The 20,492-nt window shown below is 41.8% G+C and overlaps 1 protein-coding gene across 2 annotated transcripts in view; it reads right to left on the reverse strand.

The window, feature by feature from the left end:
* Positions 1-18,669, reverse strand: part of fyco1a (FYVE and coiled-coil domain autophagy adaptor 1a) — a 42,545-nt gene extending 23,876 nt beyond the window's left edge. For both annotated transcript variants that reach the window (XM_083647846.1, XM_083647845.1), the window contains exons 1-7: positions 18,630-18,669; positions 17,036-17,141; positions 15,860-15,966; positions 11,543-11,668; positions 4,748-4,854; positions 1,415-1,558; positions 993-1,086 (exon numbers count right to left, since the gene is read on the reverse strand). In XM_083647846.1, coding sequence (XP_083503972.1) covers positions 993-1,086; positions 1,415-1,558; positions 4,748-4,854; positions 11,543-11,668; positions 15,860-15,966; positions 17,036-17,096 — 639 coding nt within the window. In that variant the 5' untranslated portion in view covers positions 17,097-17,141; positions 18,630-18,669. The remainder of the gene's footprint in view (positions 1-992; positions 1,087-1,414; positions 1,559-4,747; positions 4,855-11,542; positions 11,669-15,859; positions 15,967-17,035; positions 17,142-18,629) is intronic.
* Positions 18,670-20,492: the final 1,823 nt, after the last annotated feature.

The raw sequence follows: 20,492 nt of genomic DNA on the forward strand, positions 1-20,492 counted from the left end.
CTGTTTCCTGTTTCCTACGCCATGTGGATCCTTCAGCTCAGAGTTCTACTTTGAATCAAATTGTGACAGTTAACCGCTGCTCCTCCTAATCAAGTGATCACTGATACCGTACACAAACGTCCGTTGTGTTTGGTCTTGATGACGGAATCAAACCTTGAAAGGACATTCATTGCGTGCTGGCGTTCCTTGTTGTTTTGACCGTACACAATGACACCACTTTAGGTCATTTTACATTTAACATTTTACATTTAACATTTTACAAGGGCAGTGGTGGCCCAATGGTTAGAGAAGCGAGCTTGTGACCGGAAGGTCGTCGGTTCAATCCCCGGGACCGGCAGGATAAATCTGGGTGGGGAAAGTGAAAAGGCAGCGCTTGCCCCTCCCTCATTACCACCACTGAGGTGCCCTTGAGCAAGGCCCTTATCCCCAACCAATCAGGAGGACATCTACTGTCCTCCTGATCCCTGTACTCATCCTTCTCTGACAGATTTTGACAACTTTTCTCTAACAGACTTTGTTTTCCTCTTAGCCTTCTTGCTTTTGCTTCAGATGCAAATTACCTTATTTTCACTGCTTTGCTGATTTAACATGTAGCTTTTCTTTTTCTGTGTTTTTTTGTTGTTGAATGTTTAGCCTGCATGTCACGAAATTAATATGAGTAGGTGTGGAACTCTGTACAAGCCTGCAAAGGCTTCGTTCCCACCTTGCACAGATTTGTACCTAAATTTGTGCTAAACAAATAAACTAAACTAAACTAAACCGCTCCAGTGGAGCTGCTCAGTGGCCAGCAAATCAGACTGTGATTGTACTGGGCAGCTTCCAGGTATGAATGTGTGTGTGAATGTGAACAGGGCGCTCCTGAAAAAGAGAGCATTGCTCTCAGTGAGACTCCCCCTGTATAAATAAAGGTAAAAAAAACAAAAAAAAACAAAACAAACATTTGTCTGATACCATGATGAGGTCAATAGCAGTTGAAGAGGCAGGACAGTTACCTGTGAGTAGGTGCTGGCCAGACTGTTGATGCTGGAGCTGCGACTGGGTGCTTTCCACGTGTGGCCAGGTGAGTTTGCCAAACCCAGAGTCCTCCTTGTTGATCACAAAAGACACATTGGTGATATTATTGAAAGTTAAACATCCTAACTAGGCCTAACTAGGGGATGGCGGTGGCTCAGGAGGTAGAGCGGTTCGTCCACTCATGCCTTTGGATAAAAGAGGTCGGTGGTTCAATCGCTTTAAAAGCGCTATATAAATGCAGTCCATTTACCATTTTAGGCCCTGTAACAACACACTATGTAATACCACTGCATTATGAAATACTAACAACACAATTGTATACATTTTCACTTCGTTATGTTTGTGAATGTTTTTTTACATGATTTCTACATGTTTGCACGATTTGTCTCCAATTCATTACCTTGCAAAGGTGGGCCAGGTCGCGTCGAGGTCATGACCTCTGGATGCCACGTCAAACTGGACCTCATTGAGCTCATACAGATGACTGATAATGTCAACACTGAGGTGGGGCTTCATGAAGGGGCTTCGTGCATAGTACCAGTCACTGCACACGAGGAGAGAGAGGAGTGAGGAGACACAAATAGTCCAGGCATTTTACGCAAATATGTGGGTCAACCTCACACTAATTGCAACAAAACCAAACTCAACTGATTTTGTATCCTCAATATGTCCTCAATGAAGGAAAAAAAGTGTTAAGGAAATGTATGAAGGGAAAGTTTTGAAAATGACCTAAATATGATGGTAGCCTATGGAAGCCTATGGAAGCCTTTTTTTTTTTTATGTGCCATAAATCTCATCACTTATATCCTGTATGTGTTTTTTGCTTCAAGGAGAAAAAACATAAATAAATAAATGTTAAAAAATAAATAAATAAACGTTTTTGGTAGCATCATATAGGTAATTTTCAAAATTTTCCCTTCATACATTTCCTTAACACTTTTTTTCCTTCATTGAGGACATATTGAGGATACAAAATCAGTTGAGTTTGGTTTTGTTGCAATTAGTGTGAGGTCAAGTGACATTTTTAAGTTGTTGCGTTACATTTGTATCCAGTCACACACCTAAATATGGAAACCTCATAAAGAAGCAGGGATCAATGATGAAAAACAAGTTCCATGGACTTGGAAATTGCCAGAACTAGATAATCCATCTCAGTTAAACAACCCTTAACTTTATTATCACATTATCTCTACTTTTATTTGGGGGGTGTTTGTCAGCTTGAACACCCGACAACAGGACAACAGGAGGTTACAAAAAAATAAAAAAATAAGGAATCTATTATATCTGACATGGATTGTAAAAATGATTTGAAATGTAAAGTAGCCCTATCCTGTAGTAAAGTAGTACCCAGATCTATGGAACAGAGAGGGAAAGAGAAGAATTACATGTATTACAAAGCATGAATGCCACCACACATGACCTGCCCCTTTCTTATAACAGCAACTCAATTGCGACTGATTTGCACTCGACTTTAGTTCACACGTAAAGATCCCTCTGGCAAAAAACACCTGCTGTCCTGTTCTCAAAGTCATTTTAGTTGCACTTAAACAAAGTGAAAGTGGCACGGTGGCTCAGCGGATAGCACTGTCACCTCACAGCAAGAAGGTCGTGGGTTTGAATCTCCACCCGTCCTTTCTGTGTTTAGTTTGCATGTTCTCCCGGCGGCCACAGTCTAAAAGATATGCCGTTTGTGTATGTATATGATGTATGTAACCTATGTTGTGTGTGTGTATGTATGTACATGTATATGATGTATGTATGTATATGATGTATGTATATGATGTATGTAACCTATGTTGTGTGTATGTATGTATGTACATGTATATGATGTATGTATGTACATGTATATGATGTATGTATATGATGTATGTAACCTATGTTGTGTGTATGTATGTATGTACATGTATATGATGTATGTATGTATATGATGTATGTATATGATGTATGTAACCTATGTTGTGTGTATGTATGTATGTACATGTATATGATGTATGTATGTATATGATGTATGTATATGATGTATGTAACCTATGTTGTGTGTATGTATGTATGTACATACATGTATATGATGTATGTATGTACATGTATATGATGTATGTATATGATGTATGTAACCTATGTTGTGTGTATGTATGTATGTACATGTATATGATGTATGTATGTATATGATGTATGTAACCTATGTTGTGTGTATGTATGTATATGATGTATGTATATGATGTGTGTATGTAACCTATGTTGTGTGTTTGTGTATGTATATGATGTATGTAACCTATGTTGTGTGTATGTATGTATATGATGTATGTATGTATATGATGTGTGTATGTAACCTATGTTGTGTGTTTGTGTATGTATATGATGTATGTAACCTATGTTGTGTGTATGTATGTATATGATGTATGTATGTATATGATGTGTGTATGTAACCTATGTTGTGTGTTTGTGTATGTATATGATGTATGTAACCTATGTTGTGTGTATGTATGTATATGATGTATGTATATGATGTGTGTATGTAACCTATGTTGTGTGTTTGTGTATGTATATGATGTATGTAACCTATGTTGTGTGTATGTATGTATATGATGTATGTATGTATATGATGTGTGTATGTAACCTATGTTGTGTGTTTGTGTATGTATATGATGTATGTAACCTATGTTGTGTGTATGTATGTATATGATGTATGTATATGATGTGTGTATGTAACCTATGTTGTGTGTTTGTGTATGTATATGATGTATGTAACCTATGTTGTGTGTAGATATATGTTGGTCGTATATAACTGTGTTGACTGTTGATGCTATGTAAAGCCCTTTGAGACATATATAACAGTGTTGATGCTATATAAAGCCCTTTGAGACATATATAACAGTGTTGATGCTATATAAAGCCCTTTGAGACATATATAACAGTGTTGATGCTATATAAAGCCCTTTGAGACATATATAACAGTGTTGATGCTATATAAAGCCCTTTGAGACATATATAACAGTGTTGATGCTATATAAAGCCCTTTGAGACATATATAACAGTGTTGATGCTATATAAAGCCCTTTGAGACATATATAACAGTGTTGATGCTATATAAAGCCCTTTGAGACATATATAACAGTGTTGATGCTATATAAAGCCCTTTGAGACATATATAACAGTGTTGATGCTATATAAAGCCCTTTGAGACATATATAACAGTGTTGATGCTATATAAAGCCCTTTGAGACATGCTTGTGTGGTAAGGGACTATAAAAATAACTGAACTGAACAGGGTAGAACAATGCCTGCTGGTCCAAGTCTACACTGCCACCATTCAAAGTATAAAGAACCCTCACTCACACTCAGCACACCACCTATTTCAGCCCATGCCCTCAGGTAGACACTACAGGTCTCTACACTCCAAGACCACCCGTTTCAAGACCATCTGTTTCAAGACCACCCGTTTTCCCAACAGCCATAAGGAACTCTGAAATCCCTTGAGGCCCCCTACACCCCCCCCCCCCCCCCCACCTTAACTAAGCACCTGATAGACTTTAATGTCTGACTGATTTATGTGTTTATTGTTGGGAAGGGGAGGTAAATGTATACATGTTCTATGTTACAGGTTTCATTCAGAGCTACAGAATATACCACCCAAATACCCAAAGCTAATACCAGCAACCTGGTTGGGTGGCAATAAAGTATCTTGTATCTTGATCTGAACTGAACCATGGATCTCAAACAAACCCACTTTTACCTGGTGACCCTCTGGTTCATTAGGCACTGCTGCAGGGTGTCGGCCAGTCGCTGATGCACAAGGGAGTAGCGAATAAACGCTCGTCCCTTCCCCAGAGAAGTCTTCAGCTATAGAAGGAGAGGAATAGTAGGTTAACCCATTGATACCTGATGCAGCATTTGTGTGCGTATCCCTTTAAGACCGCAAACCACGTTAACACGGTTCGCCGTCTTAAAGGGATACACCACATTTTTGGAAGTTTAGCTCATTTGCCACATCCCCCCAACATAACCAAGATACACCATGCCTTACCGGGACTGTCCGCTCAGTTTACAGTGAGCTACAGTCGTGAAGTTAGTAATTATCGCCATAGAATGGAGGCTAATGGTACAGCTGTTAAAAATCTGCCAAAACACACATCTCACTGCGCCAAAATACATGTTGTGCTTCGGGTACTCACCACACGATGAAATATTAATCCAAAATGCACATAATTGGTCTTTTTGGAAGGAAAAGAGGTAGCCGGCACTACTTTCCAAACATGGCTGCCAACCTCTTTTCCTTCCAAAAAGACAGATTATGTGCATTTTGGTTTAACATTTCATCGTGTGGCGAGTATGCACAGTGTGTAAATAGATCTGTATGCACAGTGTGTAAATAGATCTGTATGCAGTGTGTAAATAGATCTGTATGCACAGTGTGTAAATAGATCTGTATGCAGTGTGTAAATAGATCTGTATGCACAGTGTGTAAATAGATCTGTGTGCACAGTGTGTAAATAGATCTGTATGCACAGTGTGTAAATAGATCTGTATGCACAGTGTGTAAATAGATCTGTGTGCACAGTGTGTAAATACCGTAATTTCCGCACTATAAGCCGCACCGGAGTATAAGCCGCAGCAGCAAAATTGCCTGTTTGTTACATATATAAGCCGCACCGGACTATAAACCGCAGGTGTTTTAATTTTTTTTTTTTTTTTTTTATTGTGTTTTAATGTTTAATTACCATATGTAAGGGTTCATGCACAGAGGGGATTGTCGGGAAAGAGATGGCTGTTTGAGGAAGCTCCCATTTATTAACATTTCAACAAAACAACATAACACAACACCACCTGTGTTTTTTTTTACAGTGCACACAGTGTCCGCGGTGTGGTGAAAAGAGGGCAAGAGAGGAAATTAAAACAGAAGTGGATTTATAGTTAGAAAGAGTGCAAAAGAAGAGAGAATTCTTTTTTTTTTTTTTTTTTCTCGAAAAAATCCATAGATAAGCCGCACCGTTATATAAGCCGCAGGGCCAAAAAACGGGGAAAAAGCCGCGGCTTATAGTCCGAAATTTACGGTAGATCTGTATGCACACTGCACAGTGTGTAAATAGATCTGTAGTGTGTAAATAGATCTGTATGCACACTGCACAGTGTGTAAATAGATCTGTATGCACAGTGTGTAAATAGATCTGTATGCACACTGCACAGTGTGTAAATAGATCTGTATGCACAGGGTGTAAATAGATCTGTGTGCACAGTGTGTAAATAGATCTGTATGCACAGGGTGTAAATAGATCTGTATGCACAGTGTGTAAATAGATCTGTATGCACAGGGTGTAAATAGATATGTGTGCACAGTGTGTAAATAGATCTGTATGCACAGGGTGTAAATAGATCTGTATGCACAGTGTGTAAATAGATCTGTATGCACAGTGTGTAAATAGATCTGTATGCACAGTGTGTAAATAGATCTGTATGCACAGTGTGTAAATAGATCTGTATGCACAGTGTGTAAATAGATCTGTATGCACAGTGTGTAAATAGATCTGTATGCACAGTGTGTAAATAGATATGTATGCACAGTGTGTAAATAGATCTGTATGCACAGTGTGTAAATAGATCTGTATGCACAGTGTGTAAATAGATCTGTATGCACAGTGTGTAAATAGATCTGTGTGCACAGTGTGTAAATAGATCTGTGTGCACAGTGTGTAAATAGATCTGTATGCACAGTGTGTAAATATGTGTGCACAGTGTGTAAATAGATCTGTGTGCACAGTGTGTAAATAGATCTGTGTGCACAGTGTGTAAATAGATCTGTGTGCACAGTGTGTAAATAGATCTGTATGCACAGTGTGTAAATATGTGTGCACAGTGTGTAAATAGATCTGTATGCACAGGGTGTAAATAGATATGTATGCACAGTGTGTAAATAGATCTGTGTGACGCTGGACTAGCTAGCCTGCAGTGCACCCCTCCGCCTGGCCTAAAAGAACTGGCTAATCAGCCCTCTCCATCTGTCATGAACACACTGGCCGAACAGACTCCTGGCCTAAAAGAACTGGCTAATCAGCCCTCTCCATCTGTCATGAACACACTGGCTGAACAGACTCACGCCAGAATAGCCAGCGCCCCCTGCTCCTCCCCACCCTCAACATCTCCCCCTCCTCGCCCCCCCCCATCCCAAAGACCCCCTCGCTCCAGCACCCCCTGCTCCTCCCCACCCCAAAGACCCCCTCGCTCCTCCCCACCCCCAAGACCTCCTTGTTCCGACCCCCCACCCTCAAAACCACCTCCCCCTCCCACCCGCTCACCCTTCCCTCAATCTCCCTGCCCGCCCCAAAGGGGAAAACTGAAGAAAAAAGCATTTTCTGCCCCAAAAACAAGGTCACAGAGGATCATGAAACAATCAGATGTCTAACTATCCCCACCCTGATTAGCTACAGAACAAACAAAGATTATCTCTCAGCACGTCCTGTTCCAGGACCAAGCCTAGTATCTGTTCTCCAGGGACACTCTGAAAAGCATTTACAAATTCAACCTAGCAGTGCAGCTATCAAGGCTGCACTGCTAAATATTAGGTCACTTGTAAGCAAGTCGCTTCTAATAAACGATCTGATTACGAGTCATAAACTGGACCTCATGTTCCTCACAGAGACCTGGCTTGATCTAAACAACAGGGAATATGTTCTTAATGAGTCAGCCCCACCTAACTTTAACTACATTGACGCCCCCAGAGTCGGTAAGAAAGGGGGAGGAGTAGCTATTATTTTCTCTGATGCTTTTCAATGCAAGCAGGTATCGTTTGGCGACTTTTCATCATTTGAATATCTGGCCGCTGTTCTGAAGTGCTCTCCCTCTATTTTACTACTGATTATATACAGACCACCTAAGTACTCTAGTAGTTTTTTTGATGAATTTTCAGAACTCCTTTCTATAATCTCCATAGAACATGACTGTTTAACTATTGCAGGAGATTTTAATATTCATATTGACAACCCCAATGATAATAATGCCAAAGAATTGAATAACCTCCTTGACACTTTTGACCTGTTACAACATGTCTCTGGGCCCACTCACAATCGAGGCCATACCCTAGATTTATTTATCACCAAGGGCTTTGAGTCATCGTTTCTTTCAGCTAGTGATGTTGCTCTGTCCGACCATCTCTGTATTTTTCTTGAACTCAAGATCACCCCTATCGCTCTTACTCGGTCAAAAACCATCAAAAAGCGTTACATCAACGAGAGCACTAGCACACGGTTCATGGAGGCTTTCTCGCTGGCCCCTTCCCTCTCCTCAGCCTCTGTCAATGATCTCCTAGATAACTTCAATTCTAAAACCCTAAAGGCTATTGATGCTGTAGCTCCCATTAGATCTAAACTAATCTCCGGTAAGAAAAAAGCACCATGGAGAAACGCTCCCTCTGTAAATAACAAAAAAAGAGATTGTAGGAAAGCCGAGCGCAAATGGCGGAAAACTAAACTTCACATCGATTATGACATCTATAAAAATAGTCTTCACTCCTACAACCAGGAACTAAAAAATTCCAGAAAATTCTTCTTCTCCGACATTATCAGCAAAAACACCAATGACGCTCGCACTCTTTTTGCCACTGTTGACAGGCTGACAAACCCCCCCCCACAAATTGCCCCTGATCTTCTATCCAATGTCAAATGCAATGAATTTGCGACCTTCTTTAGGGATAAAATTATAAATATCAGACTAACTATTTCCACATCAAGAACAAATGTGGCTCCGCCGCACCCACAGAATAGGTGCTTAATTAACATGACTCAGTTCAATGTCATTGACCACAAGAAACTAGAAGAAACGATACGAGGCCTTAAATCCTCATCGTGTTGCCTAGACACCCTGCCAACAAGCTTTCTAAAAAATGTCTACAGTTGCCTGGCGACCGACATACTGAAGATAATTAATACCTCTCTTCTTACAGGCATTTTCCCAAAATCTCTAAAAACTGCAGTTGTTAAGCCCTTGCTAAAGAAGCGTAGCCTCGACCCCTCTATAATCAGCAATTACAGACCAATATCAAATCTTCCCTTTATTAGCAAAATACTCGAAAAAACTGTCTACCAACAACTCAATACCTTTCTATCCTCCAATGACCTCCTAGATCCTTTCCAATCAGGCTTCCGACCCCATCATAGCACCGAAACTGCGCTTATCAGAGTTATAAATGACATCCGAATGAACACTGATTCAGGTAAAATCTCAATCTTAGTGTTACTAGACCTCAGCGCTGCCTTTGATACGGTTGACCACGAAATTCTATTGGACAGACTGGAAAACTGGGTCGGGCTTTCCGGCACGGTCCTAGAGTGGTTCAGATCTTATCTGCAAGACAGGAACTACTTTGTCTCCATTGGCAACTACACATCTGACCAAACCAAAATGACATGTGGGGTACCCCAAGGATCAATTTTAGGTCCTGTCCTGTTTAACCTTTATATGCTCTCTCTGGGCCTAATTATGCAAAAAAACAAAATAGCTTATCATAGCTATGCAGATGACACCCAACTCTACATAGCCCTCTCATCGGATGACTATGCCCCCATAGAGTCACTGTGTCAGTGCCTTGCGCAAATTAATGATTGGATGTGCCAGAATTTTCTCCAACTTAATAAAGACAAAACAGAGATAATTGTCTTCGGCAAAAAAGAAGATAGGCTCAAAGTTACTGCTCACCTCGAATCCCTATCTCTGAAGCCAAAGGACCAGGTAAAAAATCTTGGCATTATTATTGACTCTGATCTAAATTTCAACTCCCACATCAAGCTTATAAGAAAATCTGCCTTCTATCATCTAAAAAATATAGCAAGGATTAGAGGCTATATGTCCAAACAAGATCTTGAAAAACTAATTCATGCTTTCATTTCTAGCAGGCTAGACTACTGCAACAGTCTTTTCAATGGTCTTCCCAAAAAAGCTGTTAAACAACTTCAGCTCATTCAGAATGCGGCTGCTAGAGTTCTAACAAGAACCAAGAAAGCTGAACACATTACACCAGTTCTCAAGTCCCTGCATTGGCTGCCAGTAAATCTTAGAATAGACTTTAAAATTCTGCTAATAGTTTACAAATCTCTCAACGGGTCAGGCCCACACTACATCTCTGAAATGCTTCTACACTATGAACCATCCAGATCCCTGAGATCTTCAGGCACTGGTCTACTAATTGTCCCAAGGACCAAATCTAAACATGGTGAAGCCGCGTTCTCCCACTATGCCTCTCATAACTGGAACAAACTCCCTGAACACATTAGATCTGCCCCTACTCTGCCTATTTTTAAATCCAAGCTAAAGACCTTTATGTTTACTCTTGCTTTTAACTGCTACTAAACTACTGCCTCTCTCGGCCTGTAATTTTAAAAAGATTTTTCCTGTACATTTCCAACAAATGGACTGTACATGTAATAATAATACTGAAGAGTGCCTTGTAACTTATTTAAAACAGAAATAATGTTTCATGTTTGTTAATTTGAGTATATATTTTAACTAAAACTGTCGGCTGTGTTTTTTATGTGTTTTTTATATGTGCATTGCTTTGCTGCTTGTTTTTTCGATTATTTTTTTGTAAAGCACCTTGAATTGCCTTTGTGTATGAAAGGTGCTATATAAATAAAATTTGACTTGACTTGACTTGACTTGACTTGACTTGACTTGACTTGTGTGCAGTGTGTAAATAGATCTGTGTGCACAGTGTGTAAATAGATCTGTATGCACAGGGTGTAAATAGATCTGTATGCACAGTGTGTAAATATGTGTGCACAGTGTGTAAATAGATCTGTATGCACAGGGTGTAAATAGATCTGTATGCACAGTGTGTAAATAGATCTGTATGCACAGTGTGTAAATAGATCTGTATGCACAGGGTGTAAATAGATCTGTATGCACAGTGTGTAAATATGTGTGCAGTGTGTAAATAGATCTGTGTGCACAGTGTGTAAATAGATCTGTATGCAGTGTGTAAATATGTGTGCACAGTGTGTAAATAGATCTGTATGCACAGTGTGTAAATATGTGTGCACAGTGTGTAAATATGTGTGCACAGGGTGTAAATAGATCTGTATGCACAGTGCGTAAATATGTGTGCACAGTGTGTAAATAGTTCTGTGTGCACAGTGTGTAAATATGTGTGCAGTGTGTAAATAGATCTGTGTGCACAGTGTGTAAATAGATCTGTATGCAGTGTGTAAATAGATCTGTATGCACAGTGTGTAAATAGATCTGTATGCACAGTGTGTAAATAGATCTGTGTGCACAGTGTGTAAATAGATCTGTATGCACAGTGTGTAAATAGATCTGTATGCACAGTGTGTAAATAGATCTGTGTGCACAGTGTGTAAATAGATCTGTATGCACAGTGTGTAAATATGTGTGCACAGTGTGTAAATAGATCTGTATGCACAGTGTGTAAATAGATCTGTATGCACAGTGTGTAAATAGATCTGTATGCACAGTGTGTAAATAGTACTCTAAGTAGTAGCGTGGTTATAAACAAAGCAGACTCTGATGGTGATAATCGATCTACCTCAGAGATGGATTTGACAAAGCGGATCCCGTCATTGGCTCCTTTGATCTTGGCCAGACAGTCAGTGAAGTAATCCCAATAATCCTTCCTGCTACCAAGAAATGTGGCCTTCTCCTTCTGGTCGAACTGAAAGACACATATAGATATACAGATATAGATATACAGATATAGATATACAGATATAGATATAGACAGATATAGATATAGATATAGATATAGATATAGATATACAGATATAGATATACAGATATAGATATAGACAGATATAGATACAGATATAGATATAGATATAGACACATATAGATATACAGATATAGATATAGACACATATAGATATACAGATATAGATATAGACAGATATAGATATGGGATCGTGTTGAACATGGCACATTTTGGGGCATGCAAAGTACTGATTGGAGCAATTCTATCCCACACTTAAAAAGATAACTAGAACGACTACACCCGTACACCACGGATATATGCCTCTGCCAAAAAGTGAGCAGTCGATATCCATGTGACCATGTCTGTCCAGACTGACTGGCGTTTGAGCCAAATGTGACGGAGATATCACATTAATGAGCTTGAAAATGTCGTTACTTTGACCACCAAAATCTAATCAGTTCATCCTTGAGTCCAAGTGGACCTCTGAGGGAAATGTGACGAAATTCCGTCAAGGCTTTCCCGAGATATCATTATAACAAGCTAGAAAATGGCTTTCGTGAGGTTACAGTGACCTTGAACTTTGACCTTTGACCACCAAAATGTAATCAGTTCATCCTTGAGTCCAAGTGGACATTTGAGGCAAATTTGACCAAATTCCGTCGGACGTACGGACAGACAACCCGAAAACGGTGGGTTTACGGTGGAGCAGTGGTAAGCGCTGTCGCCTCACAGCTCGAAGGTCCTGGGTTCGATTGCCACCTGGGACGCTGTGGGCTGGAGTTGTGACCCCCCCATATCTTCAGTGCCTACTGCCCAGGTGGGCTATCTCGTCGAAAGGGCCTTTCTGTGTGGAGTTTGCATGTTCTCCCCGTACCCCCCAGGGGGTTCCTCCGTACATAACCCCCCACTAAAAACATGCAGAAGATCGTCATCCGACCAGTGACGACAACATCCGAAGTTGGTCCAATGATGGTCCAATGAAGGTCCCCGGGCGCTGGAAAGAAATAGCGACCACTGCTCCTGGCCTGCCCCCTGGAGGAAAGGACAAGCCTGGATGGGTCAAATGCAGAGGACATATTTCACCGGCCACCGTCAGCATGAGTGTGTGTTGTGGCCGCATGCATGTGTTGTAGTGTGTTCATGTGACAATAAAGACGGGTTGCCGTCTGAAATCGTGTTTAAAACATAATGCCTATCGCCGGTGGAGGCATAAAAACCTGAAATGGATCATTTAACATCTCTAAAAAGAAATAGAGTCCGCGCACACTGCTCGACTTGCTCCCAGTCGAGCAGTGTGCGGACTCTATTTCTTTTGATATGTTTTATTGCTTTTGTCCTGCACCTGCATTTTGAGTGGATGTGCGCGCTCTACTTTTTATATGTCATTTAACATCTCTAACATATACAATCTGTCAACGTGTAATCATTCAATTGAACAATTTAAGTGACCCATCTATATCATTTTGGGTAAAACTTTACAACAAGGGTCACTAAATTCATGGTTAGTAACCGACTTAATGCTTATTAAGCATAAATATGTTGTATGAACAGGCGAGGCAGAGGGGCAACCAGCAATACAGGGAAGCTCATGCTGTGTCAACACAGAGCAGTTGAGAGAGAGAGAGAGAGAGAGACAGAGAGAGAGAGAAAGACACAGAGAGAGAGAGAGACAGAGAGAGACAGAGGGGGGGGACAGAGAGAGAGAGAGAGACAGAGAGGGGAGAGAGAGACAGAGAGGGGAGAGAGAGACAGAGAGGGGAGAGAGAGAGAGACAGAAAGGGGAGAGAGAGACAGACAGAGAGGGGAGAGAGAGAGAGAGACAGAGAGGGGAGAGAGAGAGACAGAGAGGGGAGAGAGAGAGAGATATAGACACAGAGAGAGAGAGAGAGACAGAGAGGGAGGACAGAGAGAGAGAGAGACAGAGAGGGGAGAGAGAGACAGAGAGGGGAGAGAGAGAGAGAGAGAGAGACAGCTGTGTTTCCATTACAGTTTTTCACAAAATAATTGCGATATTTCTACAACTTCAACAAAGTACAATTGCGACTTGCAGGCGTTTCCATTGAAGTTGAGTTTGGTCCGACGGCGCGCACACCTGAACGCAATTCCCCGTTACCAGCAGCTGCCACAGTGATTACGCACGGGGATCTGCCCCATATCCCATCCCCTGCATGCTCAAATCCAACCAATGGTCAATGCAAATCACAACATGAAGTTACAACGCATATAAACGAGCCTGATTATCAATAAAAAAAAAAATGAGTGGCAACATGTTGCTGGCTGCGGTGAATGCAGTGAGGGCAACAGACAGAGGAAAAAAGGAAATAAAACTGGTCCGATTTAGAGATGGAGGGGAAAAAGGCTGATTTGGTGCAATAATCAGAATGTCGTGTATTATAATTATAACATTGCACCTGAAACATGTATTACTCACTGTATTCACTTCAGTCAGCAGCACTGCACCGGTGTGTGCTTTTCATCCCCTCATCTCGCCGCTGTGCCAAATGCGCGCTCACAGGCAGCCTGTCACCATGGACCCATTTCTGCCATTAAACATTATCTATTTTCCCCGGCTCCGCTTTTGCACAACACTCGTCTTTCTGCTAGGTAGCGTTGCTTCAAAGTTTTCCACTTGCTGCGGAGGTTTTGCCACGGCTTATCGAACCCTTTCTCCCTCATTTTCCGCTCCTTTTCCAAAGGAGAAGATGGGTCACATGACGTGCAAATGTGGAAAATGTGTTTCCATTACACTTTTGCCATAAACTGCTATATCGACACGTCTGAAAAACCACCTCATGAGAGCGCAAAAACGTTTTTTTGCGATATTTGGGAGGTTTTTCGAAATTACGCAGAATTGTCTCCAGCACAGCGCTGTTGGTGAGAGGGGAAATCCTCCGTGTTGACACAGCGCCAGCTTCCCTGTCTTGCTGTTGCCCCTCTGCCTCGCCTCTTCATAGGCCAATTTTCTCCGTCCGACAGTAAACCCCGGAGAATAATATTCATGTATAGAGTCGTTTCCATGTGGCCAAACACTATAATGACAGTTTGAGTCTCCCAGCGGCAAAACAAGCAGTTTTAGCGAACGTGGAATGACGCTGCACAAATGCCCTGCAGTTTAGATGGAAGGTCGGGGGCCCGGGGGGAACCCTGCTCCAGAGCAGGACCAGCTAGCCGGGCCTGAAGTCGGGGTTGGTTAGCCCACTTTGGAGTGGGCCAGGATTGGGCAAGTGTGAAAGCTTTCTTAGCCCTGGGCTAACAGCTCTCTGAGCCACAGGCTAAGAGACTGACTTAAGCCCGGCTAATGGCTCAATTCCACCACATTTAACAGCCCTGCACAGCTTGTCCCCACTCGGCTCTAATCGTTTCGGCTCGATGGACGTTTTGCTTCCACCGCGGATCATCTGCCCCCACCCACCCCCGCCCCCGCATATCTGTCCTTCGTTTATAGCCGAAGTAGACAAAACGTTACAATTAAATCCATCCACAGAACTTTTAAACTGTTTATGAAATACTGGTGCCTCTAAATGACCTACAGTGGACATGGGCGAATGTGACAATCGGCCAGGAAAATGGATATCACTTTGTAGTTAGTCAAACTCAGGCATGCGCTGCGCTGTGCGCGGACGGAAGAGGCGCAACAGAGTGAAGCCTGCCCTGTACCCCGCGGCCTCTCAGGCAAGACCGTGGCTTCACCAAACACCCGCTGCGGCCTAGCGGAGCGCTGCAGCTCAACTAACTACAGGAGCTTGCTGAGCAGCGGACTTTTTTCACTCTGAAAACAATTGAAACCACCGCCACGACTTTATTTCACAAAGGCGAAGGCAGCAACACAAAGACTGATGGAAATAACATAACAGAAGAGAATGTAAGCCCACTAAGCTGGTATGCAGCGCATTGACAGTCAGTAGATAGAGTAAACACGATTCTGCCTGGCCAATCAGTCGTCTACAATGTTTTCACGTCACCGTATGAACCCGGGTTGACAGAATAGAACCCCGACGAGGCAGGTACGAAAAGTAGGACGACTCGACTCCAATACAACCCGGGCTGGGACAGTTTAAACCGGTGGGATGAGACAATTTATCGAGTCGAGCGGAGCGGGATCGCGCTACTACCTGCGGTGGAAATGAGCCATAAGTGTAGTGTGAAAAGTCCCACCTGGAGCAGATACTCCAGTTTATAGGAGAACTTCTGCAGGTTGGTGCTGTCATCTGTGATTGGCTCGCCACTTTCTCTGTACTCCTTTGCCAGCTCTGAAACAGCCTCTGAAATGCAGAGAGACACATGGACAAAGATCAGGGACAATAACAACACACGCCATGCTTATCTGAACTAACAGCTAAAGCCTCCATTTAGGTCGTACTTTACCTGGGAAAATGCAGATACATAACCCACACAAACAGTCATGTATTTAGCCAAAACAGATGGAACGGCAATCCTACTTATAGACAGTGGGGATGATATCAGGGGGCAAAAAGTGTAAAAAGCAGGAAAATTTATACCTCCCATTAGAGATGAATGTAAATCACATCGCTAAAAATCCTCAAACAAAATCTAAATTGTTCCTGACGGATTTTCACCACTTTGACTTAACAAAGTTTTGGCAATTGAGTAACTGAGTAAAGAATCACAGAGATAGGTCACCCACCACCAGGGCTGCCCCACACACACACACATACACACACACACACACACACACACACACACCCATTCACACGTGTGCACACACACACACACACACACACACACACACACACACACACACACACACACCCATTCACACGTGTGCACACACACTAGGGCTGTCACTTTTCATTCGAAATTCGAATGCAACTTCGAATGTGGGGGAGGGGTTCGTGTTCGATATGTAAATTGACTGTTCGAATTTTTTTTGATTTTTTTTATTATTATTATTATTATTTTTTTTTTTATGAACCAAAATTAACCAACTGCTGCTTGCTGGTAATGTTAATCCCATGTCAGAAAAAGTCTCCAGATTTGTCGCGTTAGTCTCTTCTGAGAAAGATTGTCTCCAGGGTCTGAAAAGTTGTCTCGAGTTGGATGCAGCCAAGTTTGTGAGGCAGTGTTGTGACTGTGAGCGTCCAAGCTAACACGTCGGGCTGATGCCCGGTGGCCTGGACTGAAAAAAAAAAAAAAAAAAAAACGTTTTTTTTTTTTTTTTTTAATTAACCAAAAAACTTTGAATATATTCCAACGAATTTCGGGCAATTAAAGTTTGTTCGAACTTTATTTTGGGAAAAAGTGACAGCCCTAACACACACACACACACACACACTCTTCACACGTGCACACACATGAAGCTGGCCAGCGTACCGTGCAGATCTCTGATAATCCTCTGGAGTTGGTTCTCCCCGACCGCAGCCCCGGCAGCCATGATGGCCCCACCACTGTCTCAGGGTCACAGCCAGCAGCCAGCCTGCTGAATCAGACGATGCATGTACTGTCGGTCTACATGTTATTTGAAAAGTTTTTGCCAAGTGCATAACATAACATGCCCAGACAGTAACACCCAATGTACACCAGATGCGTCGCGGATCCGGTAAAATTGCCGGATCAGATCATCAGACTTTCGCCCATGTTAATAGATGGCCAATACACGCATGTGTCTGACAGATGACATGAGTGTGGGTCTGTTTGCAGCCGTACCGGAGGCAGAGCCGTACCGCAGAGTGTGTTATAATGAGTCTCCATGGTCCCCTTGGTAATCTAGCCCAGGTTTGAAAGGTCTCATTGTAATGGTCTTTGAATTGGACCTGGTCTTATGCAGTCTAGATGGGGAAAACAGTGAAATCAGACCTTTTTTCCAAGTTTGGGTGGGTTTGACGGCCTGCAATCTTTTTTTTTTTTTTTTTTTACTCCTACTGAGCTTAGCTGAGAATGTGATGTCTGAGAGTGTGAGCTGGTCTACCCGAGCGTGTGCATATCGTTTGTGCTGCCACTTTGGACACAGGGGTGGACAGTGTCGAATATTTGTCCAAAAATGTCACTATGAGTGACCTCTGGGTGGGTTTGATGGCCTGCAATGTTTTTTTTTTACTCCTCGAGGTTAGCTGACAGTGTGATGTCATAGAGGAGGTCTTCCTGAGCATGTGCATATGTTTGGCAAGCTGCCACTTTGAACACACACCTGTCCAGTGTCCAATTTGTAAAGGCTAGCACTCCAGTGAACACAGCATTTATAGATACTGAGAAGAATGTTCTCAATGTTATTAAAACAGTTATTGTTATACAGAAACATAATTTGTATTGTATAGCTTCATTTAAATGCTTAATTTATAGTTTTAATGTGCAAATTTATTATTTTTCAATGGCTTCTGTGTGCTCTAGACTTGTGCAGAAAGGTTCGTTTACTTTGAAAAACAGCCACCGGAAATGCTTATTGTTGCCAGCGGGACAGAGGTGATTCAGCTTCGTACCAGACGGGTCTATAATTAACGTTAACTCTCTTATCGAATCAACGGTCCCATCAATATTATGAAGCACATATGTTGTGCATTAGAAAATTAGCGTTAGATTGCATCGTCAGTGGACTCTAATGTTAGATAACCTACATTCCCAAGATGGCCATGTTCAAGTCCCAAATACTAGCAAACACTTCGGTTACGTTCCTCTGGTAGCAAGTTCCAACTTTTAAGTAACGTTACCACTCATTTAAAAACATTTAGGACATTTACATCGGCTGAACAGTTCTAACTTCCTTAAAAGCTACAGAATAATAGTTAACATTAGCTAACCTAAGCTAGCTAACTAACAACAAGCTTTTAGATACGTTAAACGCAAAGAGATTACAGGCGACTTGTTAATAACATTGACATCAGCATGACTCAGTAAATTAGATAAGGGTCTCTCTAGCTACTCATTTTTATAAATACGTGCTTAAAGAGAATAAAGACAAACTTTGACATACTTTTTACAGGACCATAACAACCGAGATAGTTAGTGAGTGCATACAAACTTGTTAACTGCAGATGTTACAATAATGACGTGATTGACGTTGTGCCATCCACTCGCAAAGCGATATCTAGCAGTCCGACCAATGGAAATGCGGTTGGTGGGCGGGACAAAGAACTCTCGATGTAGTGTGGTTGTTGTGGCAGGGTAAACAGTCGTGTCATGTGATCTGCCAACAGCTGTTTGTCCCAGGTTTATCCTGTTTGTCCTGTGTCTCCGTCCCACGTGGTCCCACTACATTTAGCTAGTCGTGTGGTGTTTCAGAATCCAGAGTCAGACACATGAGGCGATGAACAGAAACACACTCATGTCAGGATTATTTAAGTAAACTACCATTCTTTAAAATAGAGACATGTCAGGTGAAAAGGGTAAAAAGGCTGCTTTCTACTCTGAGCCAGAAATCTCCACTTCAGTAGCAGCAGCCTACACCACACTTTACACTTTTATTACGCCTCCGCCGGCGATAGGCAGGCTGTATGAGGGGTGGAGTGTGCCATGATATACTCACTCACACTCACTTTTGGACTAGGTTTTAAAAAATCTGTTTTTTTGAGAGATTTTTAATTTTCTTTGAATAACTGTTGCTGTGTAAATTGAGACAACTAGGCCAACCTTGTTGCCTAAATAGGTACCTAGTTTGGTACCATATTCAATTTTTTAACGTTTATTTACTTTGTGAAATGTTTTTCCTAAACAGATTATTGGATTGTGTATTTCTTGTAAATGGAAAATTGTACCCAATTGAATCTATGTCTTAAACCCTTATTGTAATTGTCTCACCTGCAACTGATTTGAGGTGTGCCCTATAAAAAGGGTCACACCTCCTGATGTTGTACTGCACCCCGACGAAGGCACTTTCGCCCAAACATGTTGGTGTCATTTATTAAACACAGCAGAGGAGACTTTGAGTGTGCGACTTCCTTTCTTTATGTTACTTTGAATCTTCGTTAGTCTGCACCTCTTCAAACTTTTTGGGTGTGCGCCACTCTATATTTTATATTGCCATACTTGGTAAGCGTTTTATAAAAGCAATAGATCACTTCAGACCGTGATATATGCTCATTATACCACACGACGCAGAAGTCATGTCATGATCTACCCTGGCAGCCCACCACAGTAGATACATCTCAGTATTCTGTACAAAGTGGGCTAAATGTTCAGTTGTAAAGGCTGGGCGATATGGACAAAATCACTTTCACAAAATATATTTACACAACGATAAATAATCCTCAGTAATCTGGATATATATGTCTGCTCCTCTTGACAGGCAGGGTGCGATGGGGAGATGGGACAATCATGGTGTGTTGAATGGCCTTACATCCCACCCATGTTCAGTCAAATGCGCTCGGACTATCCTCACAGCCTCCATGTAAATGCCTATACCTGCCATAGACCAGTGATACTCACAAACTTGCGAAATGTTCAATGTTGCGAATAATTCAATGTAGACAAATGTTTTTTTCCCCAACACGTACACGTAACTTCGACACGTTCGAGTGCTCACTCAGTCCAGTCCTGGCACATATAACGCCCCATAAGGCCGGAGGCATTATGGATCCGGGTTGTCTGTCCTTCCGTCCGTCCGTCCGATGTTCGTTAACGCCAGTGGCGTCATTTCAGCAAGAGCCAAGGTTTGGTTAGTTATTTCTATATGCAATTCAGTTACAGTATGTGACATGTATACTAAATATACTTTTTTAAATTCCAGTGAATGATATAGCCTACATAGTGTTACATTATTATTATTATTAGGTTTCAGGAAAGGAGAGATACGAGGTTTCAGGCCAGGAGAGCAGATACGAGGTTTCAGGAGAGGAGA

This window comes from Poromitra crassiceps (genome assembly GCF_964638095.1).
Source record: "Poromitra crassiceps genome assembly, chromosome: 12".
NCBI lineage: Eukaryota > Metazoa > Chordata > Actinopteri > Beryciformes > Melamphaidae > Poromitra > Poromitra crassiceps.